Source organism: Miniopterus natalensis, chromosome 2 (genome assembly GCF_054644295.1).
Source record: "Miniopterus natalensis isolate mMinNat1 chromosome 2, mMinNat1.hap1, whole genome shotgun sequence".
Taxonomy (NCBI): domain Eukaryota; kingdom Metazoa; phylum Chordata; class Mammalia; order Chiroptera; family Miniopteridae; genus Miniopterus; species Miniopterus natalensis.
The window spans coordinates 63902053-63921593 of record NC_142082.1 but is presented as its reverse complement, the minus strand read 5'-3'; the positions used below and the strand labels follow the sequence as shown (position 1 = coordinate 63921593).

General features: G+C 34.1%; 1 protein-coding gene across 2 annotated transcripts in view; it reads left to right on the top strand.

Moving 5' to 3' along the window:
- Window positions 1-19541, top strand: part of TDRD3 (tudor domain containing 3) — a 146068-nt gene that overhangs the window by 42039 nt on the left and 84488 nt on the right. For both annotated transcript variants that reach the window (XM_087814305.1, XM_087814304.1), the window contains exons 2-3: window positions 8152-8236; window positions 12111-12176. In XM_087814305.1, coding sequence (XP_087670431.1) covers window positions 8152-8236; window positions 12111-12176 — 151 coding nt within the window. The remainder of the gene's footprint in view (window positions 1-8151; window positions 8237-12110; window positions 12177-19541) is intronic.

The following is a 19541-nucleotide window of genomic DNA, read 5'->3' as shown; positions in this document are numbered from 1 at the left end:
AACTCCAGAAATTAGGACATTTGGGTATCATCGTTGAGCCCACTACAGAGAGGTATGAGTATATGTTTAAATTATGTCTTCTAAGCTAAAAAATTAAAATTTTAAATTTTATTTGCAGCATTTCAGTTTCCAAAAATTTAATTAATGTCAAGCACTTTTTAAAAAAATATATGTTTTTATTGATTTTTAGAGAGAGAGGAAGGTAGAGGGAGAGAGAGATGGAAACATCAATGAGAGAGAAACATTGATTGGCTGCCTCCTGCATGCCCCCTACTAGGGATCGAGCCCATAACCCAAACATGTGCCCTGACTGAGAATCACGCCAGAGACCTCTTGGTGAATGACACAACACTCAACTAAGCCACACCACAAGCATTTTGTATTTAAGATGCATTTTAAAGAAATGAAAATTAGAATGATTAATTCATGTTTTTTGACTAAGACAACTTCACTCTTTTGGTAAAATTATTTAATAGCATATCTAAGTGACTACTCTTTTTGATTTTTAGGCCTCATTTTCATTTCAATTTAATTTATGAAGATTGTTATGCTATTAGATGGTATAATATATGATTATATACACTAGAAACAAATAGGTATTTGATATAATTGGCTGTGATCATTGAAGTAGATTTTTACTTTTAAAGTTTTGAATGAATGGTATTAGTTTAAGTTAGAAGTAAATTATAAAATGTCTAATTTAAAAATTAAATATTATAATTATAATTCTCTGTGCTGTAGAATTTTAAACTTATTATTTACCAGCTGTTTGTTGACATCATTATTTTAAACTTTGGCATAGATGGTAGATTAGACAAAAATGATGGCAATGTACTTTGCATTGGAAATTCTGTTTGGGGCAGAAATAGTTGCATATTCTCATGGAATAACTTATTTTCTTATTGTTAAAAACTTTGTTTCTTATGGCACCCTAAGAAAACAGTATATTCATCCATATATGTAAAATTGGAAGATTTCAACAAATTAAATAATAAAATTCTTTAAATCTTGTTGATACTTTTTCTTCCTTCTCAGTGAACTCCAGGTGATTAGTATGTTAGAAACATAGTTCAGTCTTTTATGATGCATATACACTTTTGACTATTAGTTGTAGCTTTATTGTTAGGCAAATTTCATTCTTTTGCTTTCTTCTAAAAACCCAGAAGACATCTTTGGGTATCACTATGTTTTGAAAGTATTTTCCAGGATAAACACCAAGGTTATAGTGTTTAAGAAGGAAGAAAACGCATATTTATTTGGCATCTACTTTTTACCGAACATATGCTAAGTATTTCATGCTGTCTCATTTATTCTTAAGAACAACTCTATCGGTCAGTATTTTCAGTATTGGCTCCATTTTTTGTTTGTAGGGGAGGAAACAGCACAGGAAGATAAGTTGCCTAGGATCCCACCTGTATTAAAGGGTGAGGCTGAGATTTGTATCCAGTTCTATCTCACTGAAAAGTACAGACCAGATGACAGTCTCTCCAAGCTATTTATAAACATGCCTTCTGATTTTTGTTATGGTATCATATATTTTAAAATAGTATTTCTTTAAGTACACTTTTAATTGAGTATGCAGTCCCTTGAGAGGGGTTAATCCTGAGAGCACTCTGCAGGTACTGGTGTTGCATTGCAGTGGTCAGTGCACAGGGCATCTGGCCTGAAGTGAGCCTTTCCACCTGATGTATGGTTTTATAGCTGTCACCTCTATGCTGAGGAAAAGATGACAGAAATATTAAATGATCTTACTTGTTAAAATGAGTTATTAAAATAGCCTCAGCTCTACTTCTGAATTAAAGGAAGGATATAAATTGTAACTTCCAATGAAAGTAAAAATATCCAGGCTTTCACTTTATACTTTTAAATTTATGTGAAAGTATGGTTTGCAAAAATGAATAAATTAGTTAGGTGCCCATTGCCACTATACTTCTTAATAAATCAGTTATGGAATTTCAAGGGATTTGCAAATGTTTATTTGCTCAGCTGTTAGTGATTTTTTATGCCAAATGAACATCCTAGGGATACTGTCTTCATGGGTTGGTTTATGTCTGGGGGAAAATATTTTAATATCTGAAAATAAGTCATAAAAAATAGAAGTTGTGATTTATTGTCACCTCTCTTCTTACAGTTATTATCTTAAAATTGTCAAGCTTATTTTTATGTCAGAGAAAAGCATCTATTGAAATAATGTTGAAAATACTCTGTTTCACTACAAAAAAAGCATTAATCTCTAATAAGTGATGTGTACTTTTATAAGTCTCTATTTCCAAAGGATGAATGCGGGAGAGAATAGGGGAGAAAATTGTCTTTTGATATACTTCCATTTTTTCCCTTGTGAGGAGATATCTCTTGAATGCTTACTAAATGAGTTTTTTTAAACCCTGTGTGATCTTCATAGCAAACTAAATTCTAAAATTATAATAGCCCATTTTATTTCCTTTGCTATCTCTACTCCCCCAAAACAACAGCAACAACAAAACAATAAATGTCAGAAACCTTTCTTTTAAAGCTAGTTTGTGCATCTTTGGAGTCTTAGCCTTCAATAATAGGATGGTAATATTTTACTTGTGAAGCAAGGCTGTCATCTAGTGGTGGTTTCAAGTAGTACATCCTTTAGAATTAGTAATCAGCATTTTAACGGAAGTGCTTAAAAAAAGAAATATAGGTTTCAGTTTTTCAGAATGTAAACACTTTTAAATGTTTTAAATTTGCTATAACTTGGCAAAGGATTTTCCCTAGCACTTTTTGTAATTTCCATCTTTCAGTCTTTAATGTTGGCCCAAAAACATTTTTGTCTGGCAGCTGAAATGTTGAAGTTTGCGTGGTACGGATGTTAATCATGATGTAAACAATGCATTTCATAATTCTTCACATCTCTAGAAGTTGTTTATTTAGAAAAAATGATGCTTCTGTAGTCCTAAGTAAAAAAAACTTTTTAAACTTTTTGCATATTCATCCTTTCCTTGTTTGTGCAGGGTAATTTTATGAAAAATTTGCATTTAAAATGTTAAGATTTTCATGATGACTTCTTTGCTTTCGTTTTTATTTTTGCACTATAACAATTGGGAAAGTTAGTGTAGAAGAAATTTAAACAGGCTTTATGTTGTATGTGTGTGTAAGTATATAGATTAGCTAAATGGTGGATATAATATACACTTGTACATGAAAAGAAATCATAAAAATAAAAACTGGAAAAATTCATTTTAAAAGAAATTATTTTTGAATAAAATAAATCATTTATGAAAACCGTTTATTGAGGTCAACACTAAGTGATTTTATGTAGAGGTACTTTAAATAATGCATAACTTTATTCATGTGATTCATTCATTTGTAAATCATGGAGAAAATTAAATTTTAAGCTAGAGTTGATTCAGGTCTTTATTGCAATTGTTAGAATAAAACTTGTGGTTCTCATTTCGGCATAGTAGGTGGCCACTTTGTCTAAAGAAGGAAAGAAAATGGTACTGATAGAGGAGGTACTCGGTTGGTAAGGGAGATGAAATAAAAGGCCTCTTTTTCGTATTTCACCATGTGTGTCACAGTGCCCCCTCTTCTGAGTCACCTTTAGTGGAATTCTGATCCTCCTATTTGCTGTGCTTAATAGAGATTTAGACATGGAATTCCGTGGATTCATTCAGCTTACTGTTGGTGTACCAATTTATATTCTTGGTGATTTTTTAACCTCTAATGTATCTGTAAACTGTAATGATTATATTGATTTCATCTGTAGCAAGTTATCAGAAGCAGATTTTGTGTCCAAGTCTTAGTAGCCCTATTACCTTACTAATTTTGTTAATACAGTTAAATGCTATACTTTTCCAAATTGTATTCATAACAGGAATTTATAAGCCACTTTCTTTTCCCCCAGAGGAGGAAGATAGCAAGCTATTATTTCAGTGTCTCTGGCTGCAAGTGAGAATAATAGCAAAAACCGAATTTGGGAGCAGGCTTTTTATAATCCACTTACACTGTGAAGATGGAAACTGGATAGGGGGAGTGAATAGAGAGATCTTTATTCAGGTCATTTTTTAAAATTATTTTTTTAATGTCTTGGGAGTTTTCAGTAGGTTGCCAACTTTTATATTTGCTGAGATTAAAGATACCTTTTAATATAAACGATTTTTTAAATTATCTGTTATGTTTTATTCTGTCCTGTCCCCATATTAGCTTGGGTAATTGGAAGTTAGTTATCTTTATTATCTTTGTGGTTAAGGAGGAATTCATTTATTAAATTCCCATTTGGGTATTTGGGTAAATGTGGGCCAATAATTTCAGTGTGGTAGCAAATAATCACGTATAGGTCAGAGACCCCCCCAAAACCACGAGACCATTTGACTCGGGTTTTATTCAGAGACAGGCAAGGCCACTGTGTACCAGTCATCGTCCAGATATCCCTTTCAGTTTTGATTGAGTCACTATCCATTTGGGAAGAAAGTTTTCACTCTCGTTTTTTTCATTAGCATTTTAAAGAATTTTCATGTGTCGTCAGCCTAATTTGCATATGCAGTAATAGATTCTGTCTTTGACTATTTTAGGGATTCAGTTCTCAGTTCAGACTTGAATGGTCATTCATTGCTTTGATGGGTGAAGGTGGGTGGAGAGTAAAACTTGAATGTTTGCTTTTTAGTGTTTCCAGCCAATAAAAACTCCTTCCTTAAAAATATATGTATTGCCTAGAAGTCTAAGATAAGGATGAAGTCTATATTTCTAGTTCATTAAATATTTAGGCCAAACTAAATGATTTGACACCTTTTAGTCTGATGTAGATGACTCTGGTGAGAACATTTTTTAAATGCATAATTATGTTCACTGTCCTCAGGAGTCATACAAAGTGACCTGAAACACGTAGTCTTTTCTTCTTTTGCTTGCAAAGAATGTCAGCTACGAATGGTATGTCATTTGAGAGACACTTAATGGCACAACCCTGCATTTCAGAGGCACCTTGGAAGTATACCAGAGCAAACAAGCAGATACATTTAGTAAACTAATATGATTAGTAAGTACAAAGTCTGTGTGCTACACACAGGCTTGTACACTGCTTTACAAAAAACTAAAAGTTAAAAATGAGAAGATCAGACAATAGCTGCTTTACCTGTCCTTGCTGAGGGAAAGCCCAAAAAGTCTAAATCCAGGATTGATCCCAAAGAACTGACACGTAGCCTTATTCAAATAAGAGCTTTAATAGGAGAAACCTACATACACGGGCAAAGCAGCTGTGCTCCAGTGGTGGCCGCTGGGAAGAAATCCACACCCTCCCAGGACAGGGTCCCCTTTTTATAGGGGGTTAATTGTAAAAGCATATGGTGGGTAGTCACGTAGATCATCAGAAAGAACAATGCACTTCTAAGTTTACAGATCTCATCAGACAGTTATCCACACTCTATACATTCATTAACCTGCTTCCTGGGGCCTAACATTCAACTTTGGACGGCATTTGGGCTTTCTGGGTAGTCAGCTAACCCTGACTAAAGAGTTAAACAGTCACAGGTTAAACAGAGTCCAACATTTTCCAGCTGCCTTTGGTGCTGGAGTGATATTGCATCTCTGACTGAGTTCCCCTACAGTCCTCAGACAGACAGTCAGCTGGAGCAGAGTTATGACCACCGCCTTTAGATGGGCCATGTAGTCTTCAGTTTGCCTCAATCTCCTCTTTATGTTGGACTCAAGATTTTACCTGCTCTCAGAGGGATGGATCAAAGGACAACTGGCTCTTTTTTCCCTTACTGGCAGTAAGAGGTGGTAGTGACCATCCACTGTCTGGATCAAATAAATGAGATTTAAATGACAGTGTTTTATCACAGTTTTCTGTCAATTGAGATGCTTGAACTACAGTTGGACATGTCTGTTTTATATGCCCACTTGACTTCTGAACAGGAGGTGAAGATGTTTGGTAGTGGCACTTAGGTTGATTGATCCTTCTTATCGAATATGTATTCATTATTTGTAATAGGGAACCTCCTCTCCCCCAAATTGGTGGGTAATAATTAATTTTAAAGCTTATGTTTATGAGAAGCTCATATTCCTAGTAGTAGCATTAGTTGTTGGTAAATGAAAATGGTGTGAGGTAGTGAAAAGCCTAAAGTGAGAGTCAGGAGGCATTCTTGTTTTAACTTGGCCTCACTTCAGTTTGTATTTTGGGGCAAGTTGAACTACTTTTATTCATCTGTAAAATTGAAGGGATGAACTTTGATTATTTTTAATGATCTATTCCATAGTATCCTCTAATCTTTTAATGCTAAAGAGTTGTCTTTCTAGAAAAGAAAGTATTTTATTAATCATTCTATATAATTTCCCCATTGTGTAGGAATTTTGAAAGTTGTGTTTTTGTAATTAGTCAGCATTTAATGTATCACCCATATTCCATTGTGTGCTGTCACTTTCTAAAATTGGTCCCAACTTATACTTACCTCTCATTTCTTCCCCACTTCCCAGCCAGAATGTTCCAGCTTATTACCTCTAGAATGTGCTTCAGACTTTTTGTTTCCATGATTTGCTCGTACTATTCCCTTTTATGTGCTCTTTCCCATCCCCCAGACTCTTTGAGCCCCTATAACATTTTGTTTATAATTATTTTGGCCTTGTATGATAGCTCTATGTATTGTCTCATGCTGTGTATGAGTGAGACTGTGAACTCCTTGAAGGCAGGTGTTTACTTTTCATCATTTTATTAATTTTATCACTGAATTACATAATATTTTTCACATAAATAAGGGCTTAATTAATTAATATTTGTAGAACTGAACTTATGATTAATGACAGATACAGTCAATGACTATGAAGAGTGAAAAATTAACAGGATAATAAGGAAATTAACTTAATCATTTTGAATTAGAGTTGTGTTTAACCATCTCTGCTGACTGCAAACATTTGTATTCCATGGTCACTTATGTTCTGTTATAACTGCCTCCTACTCATTTATTCTTACAGACTCATCTGCATACTAACTTCTGTTTTTTTCCTCTCTGTAATCCACTTAACTGCTTGTCTTCATTCATCATTGTGGTTTATAAACACTGCAGTAACCTTAAAGTTAGTATTTCACTTTGTGAACACATTCTTGCTTTGTGTTACATCTGTACTTTCCAGACTTTACCTCTTTGATCTTGTTCATAGACTGATTGACTTTTATCTCCTCCTGTTCATTTACACTCTTCAGTTTATGTTTCTTTACACTTGCTCTTCTACTTTAGAGCCTCATTCATCTGTGTTTCTTAAAGGCACTTAACCTTTGGTGGCTGTCTCCAAACAGAGTTTATAATGTTGGGGGTTGAATTAGACTGTACTCCTGTGTTTTTTTAATGGGAGGAGACCTGTAGTGGCATTGCTAGCTAGCACTAGCCTTTTGGTTAAAGGAATTGAGACTGATTACAGAACATGTCAGATGCTAATAGACATTTTTATAGGTGGACTTTTGGGGGGATGAAACCTGAATTGTAGAATTTGTCAAAGAATTTCAAAATGGCAATGTTGGGCATAAATAAATGGGTAGAAATAATCCCCCCTCAATCAGATTCATTAATCTTGAATTAATTACTGCCTACAACAGATGTGTGGTTAGTTTAGACTGGATAAAAGGGCAATAAGACAATGAGTAAAAAAGCTAAAAGAGACCAGAAAAGTAAAAGATACAAGGTAAAAAGTTGCCTATCTTTATGTCACTTGGTGTTTAGTAGTTGAAGGATTCTTGGGAACATTATGGCAAAGAAAGGGGACTTGAGAAGATGATGCGAGAAAGTAGCACAGAAGAAATTTCTGTTGGACTAAATTTAAAACTATGCTGTTTTTAGTTCTGTTTTTATAGTGTATCTCAATCTCCAAGAGCTTACTGTCTTACCAGATGTTTAAGTCAGATATTATATTTGTATATTAGTAAAGAATAGCTTATACATTCCTTATACATTCCATCAAGTATATTGATGTTTAATTGCATTAATACAACAATATCCATTTAAGGGTACAAAAGAGGAAAAATATGCACTGTCCATTCTGTTCTATCAGACATGGTAAATAGGAAATATCCAGGACTCTTTCCCTAGTATTTGTAGAAGCATTTCCTAGTAGAGAACAAAATTGCATGTTGATTTTAAAAAATAATTTTGGTTGGTTTTGATTTCAGAAAATATTAAGCCACTTATTTTATTTTAACAGGTATCTTTCAGATGAAGGCATTGAAGCTTGCACAAGTTCTCCTGACAAAGTCAATATAAATGACATCATCCTGATTGCTCTCAATGTAGGTTTTGTTTATTAACCTTTTTAATCTGGAAGCTATATTCATAAAAAATATTTCATAGAATAAACTGGGTTTTATAAATAATATGGAATAAAAAATACATTTTATTTTTATTGTCCATTTTAAGTTACAGTGATGTTTATTGAATTTGGTAATCTCATATCAGCAAATTATTATAAATATATATGTTTCTTTTAATATCTTTTATACAGAATATAATGAAATAGGAAAAAAAAATGCAGTGAAAACTTCATTTTTTAAGCCAGTGTTCAGTTATAGGATTTCATAACGTTTACATTATCTGTATAATAGCAGTAAAAACATCATAATTCATTAAAACAAATTGCCATTTAATTAACATAGAGACTATAGTTAGCTTTAACCAGCAATGAACAGTGCAATAAGATATAAACAATGTTTCTGCTTAGAAAGTCTATTAGAGACTAGTAGTACCCAAGGCTTTTATTGAACTGCTCATGAAGGTACTGTCCACCTAACAGGAAACAAAATTCTATACCCCTCCCCCCAAAAAGAGCAGGTGTTTATCATAAATCACATTGTTTTTACAAATAGTCTAGGCTGTGAACCACATTTTTAGTTAGGAAATGGTTCAAGTGCGAAGTTCCCAGATGCCAGTCTAGTGCCAGCCTTGTGAAAGAGAATAGCCTCAGAGCTGCTGAGTAACTGTTTTCTGTGCAGATTTTTTTATTTTATTTATTTTTTATTTTAAGGGAGAGGGAGAGAGAGAGATAGAAACATCAATGATGAGACAGTCATCATTGATCGGCTGCCTCCTGCTAGCCCCTGAGTGGGGACTGAGCCTGCAACCCAGGCATGTGCCCTGACCAGGAATCAAACCTCGATCTCCTGGGTCCTAGGTCGATGCTCAACCAGCCCAGACTGTGCAGATTTTTATGTTAAAAAAAGCGTTCTTGCCCGGCCCGGTGTGGCTCAGTGGTTAAGCATCGACCTAGGATCCAGGTGATCAGGGTTCGATTCCCGGTCAGGGCACATGCCCGGGTTGCGGGCTCAATCAATGACTCTCACATCATTGATGTTTCTATCTCTCCCTCTCCTTTCCTCTCTGAAATCAATAAAGATATATTAAAAAAAAAAAAAAGTGTTCTTAATTTTTTACTTTGTGGAATGGGGAGTAAGGATATTAAGAAATGACATTGAAATCCAGTGTGTAGTTGGGTTTCAATCGCCTGAATTATTCAGAAGAGGGGAAAAAAAGTGCTAGCCCAGTCTTAAATTACTGAATACTATGTATTAATAAAAATTTAAAGATAGATTTTTTTTTTTCTCTTAACATTCTGTATAATATAAAATGGTTTGCCAAGACATTCTGTTGAACTTAACTTGAAAAAATAGTTAGGAATCTTTTCTGTGTGTGCACACATGCATGTGTATTTAAAAGCTAAATATTTCTCCTGCATAATTTTGTCTGTTCAGTGTAAGTGCATTTTTGGACCCATGTGTCCTACTGGTCCTGATAAATTGGCATCTGAGTCATAAAATTGTCTTTGTTTGTACTATAAATTGACTTTGCATTTAGCATGTTTAAAGATTTGGTAGGTCATTTTCTTTTCACTACAAGAACAATTAAATAACATTAATTATATACATGCATAACACTTTAGGTTATGTAAACTTTGAATACAGTGTCTCCTTTTAGCCTGACAATAACTTTGTGAGACAGGGTTGGTGATTCCATCCCCCAACACCCCATTTTATAGAAAAATAAATTTAATGGATTTAGAGAACTAGTGACAGTATCCAAGATCATATTAGTTAAATACAGGTTGCAGTGAATCAAAGTTTAGAATTTTAGTCTAGTACTCATTTCTACTTTATAGTGATACCTCATTTCATTTAGTTTAGTTCATAATTATTGATAAATGTGAGACATGAGGGACTATGATATATCATAAAATTTGAACATATTTTGTTTCTCATATATATTTAAATATTTCAGCCTTTGAATGACTTCAAAATAATGCCTATGCTTTTATGAACTATTAGTTGTGTTATTGACTTAATGGTTATTTTACATTTTCAAGTGATAAAATGTACATGTTTTCTATTCACTAAAATAGACATGATAACTAACATTAATTAAATGCTTACTCTTTACAAGTCATTGTGCTAAGTGCTTCACATGTATTAACATTTAATCTTCAAAACAATCCTAATATAGGGAAGGGTAGTATAAGAAAGTATTTTTTCCCCATATTTTACTCAGTATTTTTGAAGTGAAAAGGCTATGATTTGAAGTACGGCTTTCACTCTGTTATTGGATGGAGGCTGCAGAAGAATAAGCCTAAAGCATTGTTACACAAATATTTGCATTTGGGGCTTAGTTTGCCTGGCATTTCCATTCGGTGAGTTTTAGTTTAGGAGTGATCCCTGCATTATATTGAGAAATAAATTATGGACCATGGTAGTAAAAGCCTGGAAAGATCTGTGGGGATTGTATAACATATACTTCTTTCTTAAGCTGACATATGCATATTTTAAATATGAGAATAGTATATTATTATAGGTGTTCAATAATAGATAGTTAAGTCTATCCTACTTCTCTCCATGTATTCATTATAATAATTTTAATCATCTAGTGTTTTCTCCTTAAGTCTAACGTAAATTTCTCCCTTATAATTTTTGTGATTAAAGGCACTCTATTTTCTTTTATTTTGCTCTTAAGGCAACGAAGAGCTTTTGTTTGCTATATTTTAAGGAATAACAAATACAAGTTTATTAATCTGACTTCAAGCTTTCAGTCATCAAGATAATATTTTAGCTTAAATAATTAAGCCTTTTTCATGAGTATTAACAGTTTTCCTCTGAACAAATTTTTACCATTCCTTTAGTTTTTACTTCTTAAAGAAGACAAAAATCCTTAAAAGTTCTGCTTTTTTTACATATATATATATATAAATATGAATTTATTGATTTCAGAAGGAGGAAGGGAGAGAGAGATAGAAACATTAATGATGAGAGAGTCATTGATCTGCTGCCTCCTGCATGACCCCCCACTGGGAATCGAGCCCAAAACCTGGGCATGCGCCCTGACCAGGAATTGAACCATGTGTCTCCTGGATCATAGGTTGACTCCCAGCTGCTGAGCCACGCTGGTGGGGCAGAAGTCTTTTTGTGTAGACTGTGTAGTTGAAGTTCTGTGTTCATGTCAGAAATGCGGTAACTTTTTGTTAAGCCTTCTTTAAGTTTTCCCTTTTTGGTTTGCTGAGTAATATGTATTTCTGCATTTTCATAGTTAATTATTTGTTTGCCAACTTCAGTTTTTATAATTTGCTTAAGCAAATTAAATGCATCTTTACTATGGGAAAGTCTTACTATACTTACTTTGCAGTGGAATTGATCCATGGCATATTTGTATGTTATATAGCTTTGTTATGGTACGGGTATTATAGGCTATAGAATAATATGTTTTCATGCTTCTGCATATCAAGGTTATATAAGGAATTTAATTGTTAAAAATGTACTCTTTTTATGAATTCACTTGGTTTTGGATTGTGGCATTAATTTTTTAGTAAGTCTATAGTTTACATAAAATAAAATTTTAGAATTCAGTAGAGAAGATTTAGTAAGTTAAAAGGTTACCTAATGAAATATGACCAGAATTAAGGCTATCTGTATATTAATGTTCAACCTACTGGTGCACTTTAAATAACATGTGTATGGGACTGTGTTATTTGAAAAGATTGATTACATATGTAGATCTCATAATCAGCTAAAAGACATTTACTTAAATTTTCTCTGTAAATCTTAAGTGATTTCATCCTTTGTGATAGAGATTAGATTTAGATTTACTTTTCTTTATAATTATATTTTAATAATAATATTTTTATTTTAGACAGACTTGAGAACAATTGGCAAGAAGTTCCTCCCCAGTGACATCAATGGTGGAAAGGTAGAAAAGGTAAAGAAAAATGTTAACTTCCTAAATTACGCTAACTGCGATAAATGTGAACATCCGCTAAATGACTGGGATTTTGTTGTGTCTGTAGAAACTGCAACTGCAAAATATTTTGGAGGCAAACAGGTCACAAAGTCATTATTACAGTGACTTCCTATTCATATGGGAAACTATTAGGACTTAACCTTTTAAGTTCTTGGTGACTTTGAAACATTTTTAAAAACTTTTGTTTTAAGAATTATAAGTGTGACACATTTACATATGAGACTTACCAGATATTATCAGAGCTCAGGAAAAGGACCTTTTCATTTTAGTTACCTGTTACCATGTTTATTTAATGAGTTTATTAATATCAAAGTATATGAGTGTAAGAGAATTATTAAGAGAAATTTGGCAAAGCCATGCATTTGGTTATTTTTATCATTTTGCATTTTACATATATGTAAATATATGTATATTTATGTTATATTTTTTTAGTGATATCTTTAAAATACAAGGATACAAGTTTTAGATACCAACTATTCCGTCTTTTACTTCTTACTCATTTCTATTTAATTTCTTCTCTTTATTTGAAAATTCATGTAAATGGTGTCATCCAAGAATTTTCTCTATGCTTTTGGTCACATGCAGTTGGTCTATGTGCTGTTGGTCACTTTTTGAACTATTAAGGAGCATCATTATCCTTAATTTAAATAAGTATTTTCAATGTGTATGTTTTGTGTTTGAATACATATTATTATTTTAACACTCAGATATTTAAAATACTTATTACACCTCAGATATTTTGAATTTTAGATAATTTAAAATTTAAGGTCTATTATGTAACAACATATTTTTCACATTTCTAAATATTAGTTCATTTATGCAGTAGGTAGTATTTATTTATTTTTTGCTGGACCGAATTTCCTTTCTTAATTAAATTTATTGGGATGACATTGGTTAATAAGATTATGTAGGTTTCAACTGTACATTTCTAGGATACATGGTCTGTATATTGCATCATGTGCCCACCACCCGAAGTCAAATCATCTTCCCTCACCATATATTTGGTCCTCTTTACCCTTTACTACCCCCCCCAGTCCCCTTCCCTCTGTGAGTTTCAGTTTTATATCCCACCTATGAGTGAAATTATACGGTTCTTAGCTTTTTCTGACTGACTGTTTTTTGCTTAGCATCATGTTCTCAAGTTCCATCCGTGTGGTTGCAAGTGGCAGTATTTCGTCTTTTCTCATGGCTGAGTGGTATTTGTTTAGAACCATAAGAGTTTCTAATCTGCTCTAGTTTTTGAGGCAGATACTCAGAAGAGGTTTGAGAAACTCCAACAATCCATTATCATGTTTAACAGCACTCTCTGTCAGCAAACTTTGGTTATATTTTAATCTAAATTTCTTATGCTGCAACTTAAAGTGCGGAATGCCCTTATCTTCCCTCAGGAGAAGTGGAGAACGCTGTTTGCCTTCCCTTGGGAATAATTCTTCATATGCTTCAAGAATTGTAAACGTCACTTCTTGCCACAGGTTTCTTTTGCTAAAGCCACTTATCTTGGTTGCTTTGTTTATTTAGTCTCAAGCTTTTCCTTCTACTTCGTTGTTCTCAGAGTTCTCTCCAGCTTCTTTCCGTTTCTTTTTCCAGTTGTGGTAGTAGTTCTCAGACTTCATCGTCCACCAGAATCACCCTGCGGCCTGGCTAAAATACAGATTGCCAGCCCATTCCTACCCCCACCCACCCCCATTTTCTGATTCAGTTGAACTGGGCTAGAGCCTGAGAAGTTGTATTTTTGAGCAAGTTTCCATGGGATGTTGATTCTGCCTTTTTCTAAGTATGGGGAGCATCCTTAGAAAACTGCTGAGTTATCAAACCCTAGATTAGGCAGCAATCTTGGACAAGTCTGATGACTGCAAAAATTTTTTACAGGAAAAGTAACTAATATCAATCAAAGCATTGTCTGTGAATCGCTACACTAATTCATTCAAGAAAAATAGGAAGGTTTCTGGATTTTTTGTTTTCCATTTTCTCTTTGTGTATCTTTGGGGACTCTGAGAACCCATCTCTGCTCTAAGCTCATGGGGATGGTGAAGATGAGACTTCATTCCTTACACTCCATTTCCTCAGAGCAGTTTTTCCTTTAAAACGTTTTACACAGTTGTCTTTTTGGATTTTCTTTTAATTTAGCTAATAACAATAAAGAACTTAAAATATTTAAATGTAGAACTTTCTGTGCCAAAGTTTATCTTTTAACCCTTTGCGGTCGTTATTAGATTTGGACATGGGTGTCGTACTGGTCGGAATTAAGAGCTTTCAGAGAAATTATGAACTGATACATGAATGAATAGAGTTAAGATTCGTACGGTTCCTTTCTGTGGTGGCTGAGAGCAGACATATGACCAGAACGATAAAAAAGCTTTGGTGGCTGAGAGTAGACAAACGACCGCAGGGTTAAAATATTCTTAATGCTAAGTGACTTTAGTTTATACATAAAATGAGAAGATACAAGCCCTTTTCACATGAAACAAATTGAGTTGGACAACCTCTATCTGGTCTTCCTCTTTGATTATATTTTTCCTTTCACTACCTACTTCTAACACCAAATATACTTCTCTTCACAAGATCAGTGAAGATGTTTCGAAAAAAATTTTTAATAGAAATTTTAGAAGCTGATCCACAGAGACTGCTTATTTTATTTGCCTTTATTTAAAACTCCATACAATATATAAAAATATAACGATTTTAGGCCAAAGTAAATGTTCAAAGAATATATTTTGATATGAATTGGATTATTTGTGCTTCTTTGTAAAATAAGAATAATGTAGTAAAAGCTACTTTACTTGAGCCTTTATTGGGATGAATTTAACCAGTATTTTGCTATGTTAATGGTGACTGAATCATTATAAAGACACGGCTCCAGTCACTAAATTATGTATGTTGTAGTTCTTGTTTAAAATAAATTTTAAATTAAAAAAATTAAATAAGTTCTAATCTGTGCATAAGATATAGGGCATTATTTAGTTTGCACAGTATTTGATTAAGTAGTCTTCCTGTTACTTAAACATGTCAGATTTTGGTATAAAATAATATTATTTTCTAGTTTTCTTTTTATATTGAAAAAGAAAGAATGAATGAATGAACAAATGAATGAGTGAACGAATGAACTGGATTACCTAGTGATCTTCTAAATAGATTATACTGGAAATTAACTTTCCAAAAACTAATGTAGACAGAAAACTTAAAATATGAGACAGACTAGTTGCCTCAGGAAGCAGAGACATGGTTGTGATGTGTCTCAAGTGGTATGTGGAGAGGGATGATAGAACCATAGGGACGGTAACATACTGGAAAGGTACAGATGTTAGCATCACTGGTCTGGACTTAAATTCTGATTCTCCTGCTTATTAGTTTTTGTGACTTCTGGCAAGTTATTCAGTCTTGCTAGATTTTTGTTTTCTTATCATTCAACATTATCTATGACATTGAGAAAGACACACAACGCAGTGCGTTGCATATGGCAAGGACTGAGGATATGAGCAATTTAGGATGGTATTTTTGTCCTGCAGATCTAAGAATGCATAAATCCTTATTACCTCCATTGGGTATCTTGTTCCTGAGAGATATCCAAGGGAATTCAGTAAATGAAGCAGGCAAATGGATACTTCATTACTGACAGGGTTTTGACCCCACCCTAATGCAGAGCTCTATTACTTATGTTCATCCAAGTATAATGGAATGAAAGCAGGCCAAATGCCCTGCTCTGACTATTTCTACTAAGTTCCAAGCCTGCCAGTGATATTACCATTTTTAAGGGAGAGAAAAACCAAAGAAAAATGTGAGGATTGGAGAGCATTTGTCCCAATATTTAAAAAACAAATACTTAAGAAGCAAGAGACAGGAAGAGACCGTCTGAGGAGCTACCTCCGGTAGTCTGTGTGGTCCCTTTGAAAGGCCTCAGCTGTGGGTTTTCCAGCCCCTTTGGAAGCTTATTCATCAGACCTCAGGGTCAGTACAATGTGCTAGAGAATCCCCAGGATAGAGCATTGGAGGAAGATTAAAGGAGTGTAGAGAGGAGTCTTCAAACTTCCTCTCCTAAGTGGCCAAAAATAAATGCTCATATGGTGCGTGTTGTTTTTATTATAACTAATAAAACTTAGATAACACCATTCTTAGTGTTTGGAAATTTGAGAGTGGAAAGGAAGAATGGAGAGCTGATAGATCTGTGATGAGGTAAGAAAGATGTAGTTAGGAGAAAACAGTTAATCCTGTACTCATTGAATTTACATCTCTCCTGTTCTATGGCAAATCTGGGGCCTTCAGAATGGCATGGTCATCTGGAGTTTGAAATTGATCTTAATAATGGCTATTATCTCTGATTAATTTGGGAGAAAGTAGAGTAGCGAAAAGATCAAGTAACTTTATTATTAATATAGTTTTGCTCAGGTTCTTGTCTCTCTCTCCTCATTCACTGCTTAACATTACTTTGCAGTTCCTATATTTTCTGCCTAACCCCGAGGCAAACTTTTCAGACAAATTCATAAAGTGGTGAGAGTGGGAAGATGACATTTTCTCTAGGCCTCCAAGCCTGAGAGATTTTCCCAGAGGCAGTTTATCCTTGGTTTTTAGGCCATAAAGATTGTGAGAGTGGAGGGATGTGTGGTGGGGAAGCCATATTTTGCATCTTTTTTTCTGAATTTTTCAGGGCAGGCTTTGCATTTCTCAGAATCTACAAGGTCCTAGAACATGGTGACTTGTTAGTTAAATATCATGGAAAAAGTCATGACACAAAAGAAGTAAAACTATAATTCCTTTTAAACTTTAATATTTTTTATACTCTTCTCTAAAATTAATATTTTGCTGTAGTTATTTTCATAGTTTTCATCTTCAGACCATGGTGCAGAAATCAATTATAAAATATGTTAATGAAAAAATACTTTGTTACCTAGTCCAGCTATGTGGTGACCTTATGCACTACTGTGGAGCCCTTTCAGGAAAAGCTTGCAGTTCTGTGTTTATTTTTTTCATGTAAGTTAGGGCTGACAGGTTGTGTATACTTTTTAAAATGTGAAACTGTGATTAAAGACCTAATTTTTACAAATAGAAGTGACCCTCTCAAAGCTTCGGCAATACCGACATCAACCACAAGATGGCTCCACTGCCTTAAAATTCACTCAGTCTAGAAATCAGATGTTTTAAAAAAGAAAAATAATTGAAAAAAATTTAAGTTTTCATTTCAATCAAATTGCACTATTTCATAAATTAGTTTATTCTATGCTAAATAATACAATTTTCCAGTATTTCTTTTAGTGAGTTATTGAAGTTAAACATGCTTTTCAGAACAGTAGATTACTGAAAACCTATGCTTTATTTACGAGCGCTTATTAGTAATTATTAATAGGACTTCTGTGGAGTTTATAATGACTGCACAAAACAATATATATTGGCTAGGTAGTCTTCTGATAATTGGGAACAAACTGTTCATCATACTTCTGTTTTTAATTCTCCCGGAGAATAGAAAGCTGAAAAGGTGAAGGGTGGGGATGTGGGAATGGGCAGATGACCCTTGGAGAATGTTTCTTTTGACTGGGAGCCCCACAGTGTGTTCCTTGTATTTCATTCGCTGTGATTACTCTGAATGATTTAGTAAAAGAGATTATGTGCTGTGCCTTTGATGTATAAATTGATGCTTTTTATAGGGGATTTCAATTTTGAGAAAACCTAGCCATGATTATGTTGTCTGTTTCTAAATTACCAAGTGTACATGGCATCCTGTTTTAAAGTTTTCAAGGTGTAGAGACTTTTAGATATTTTGATAAATACATTATCATACTCATGATTCAGAAATTTCTCTTTTATTACTGTTTATTGATTTTTTCTTTTCTTCCTTTCTCCTTTTTCTTTCTTTCTTTCTTTCTTTCTTTACATTTAAACTCTCTTGCCGTATATGAATATCACTTGAAAAATTCGAGACCAGGATTTGGGACTACTTTCCCAAAGCCTTTCCTTACAGCATCCCTGATGCTGTTGACCTGCCTTCCTCTTGACCATTTCTGGTACAAGCCCCTAACTTACTAGGAGAACCCTGGTTTTCAGTAAACTCTTCTTCTCTTTATTGAGAACCTACCTGGACCCATGGTAAGTAATTTATATGAATTATCTATGTAGCCTTCAGGGCAACACTGACAATGGCAGTGATCACTGCCACCCCTTTTACTTTGGAGACGAGGGAACTGCAGCCTCCTACAGCCAGCCTTCGGTGGCTGCGGCCCCTTCATGTGCTGTGGGGACAGCATGGCTTCCCTCAGCCACCAGCAGGCTGCTGCTGTTCTTCACATCCCAGCTCAGGTGCCACTTCTCTTCCAGTTTTCTCAACCTGTTTTGAGAAGAATTAACTTGTAACAATTAATAGTCCCATTGTCCTTTATAGCTACACCTGCTTTTAGTATGTAAAAAGTTTAGAATAGTTTTAGAATATGTAGTAGAAAGAAGATAGACTTCAGTATGAGACAGAATTTGAATTCTAATTCTGCCTCTTACTAGCTGAGTATGTTACTGGCAAAGTATGTTACCCTCTGCTCTATTTTCCCATTTAAGATACATAAATGATCCTAATGTTACCATTCTGGACGTAAATTAAATAACTTACGTAAAGATCTCTCCATAGTTTTTGGCATATCTGTTCAGTGCTGAATAAATTATAGTGAAAACACAGGGAATACATTATTGAGCAGTTTTTGAATGTATGTCTGTGCCAAGTTCAAAGGATGCCGAGATAACGGGATGGTCCTGCATTGTTGAAGCACATAGTTACTGAGAGATTGAGGAACCAGCAGTGTCAATGTAGTGTAACAGCTGTTACCTAGAACTACATACAGTGAAAGGGCAGCTGTCTCAGCTGTGTGAGGTGGGGGAGGTTGCTTTTCTTGTCAGACTGTGGTTTTTGGTGATGTAATTCTCAATGAGGCAGTAGCAAGTAGATCCCCATTTGGGGACGTATTTAAAATATTAGGAGTAGGAGGGTATGTATGTATATATATGTATGTAGTGATCCTTGAACAATGCAGGGGGTTAGAGGTGTTAACACCTCCCTGCACAGTCAAAAATCTGCATATAGCAATTTTGACTCCCCAAATACTTACTAATAGCCTGCTGTTGACCAGAAAGAAGCCTTACTGATAACGTAAACCATTGATTAACACGTTTTGTATGCTAGATGTATTATTTACTGTGTTATTATGATAGAGTCAGCTAGAGAAAAGAAAATGTTATTAACAAAATTATAAGGAAGAGAAAATACATTTATAGTATGTCATTTTTTTTTTAAGTTTCTTTATCTTTGTTGTTGAAAATATTATAGATGTCCCCTTTTTACTCCCATTGATC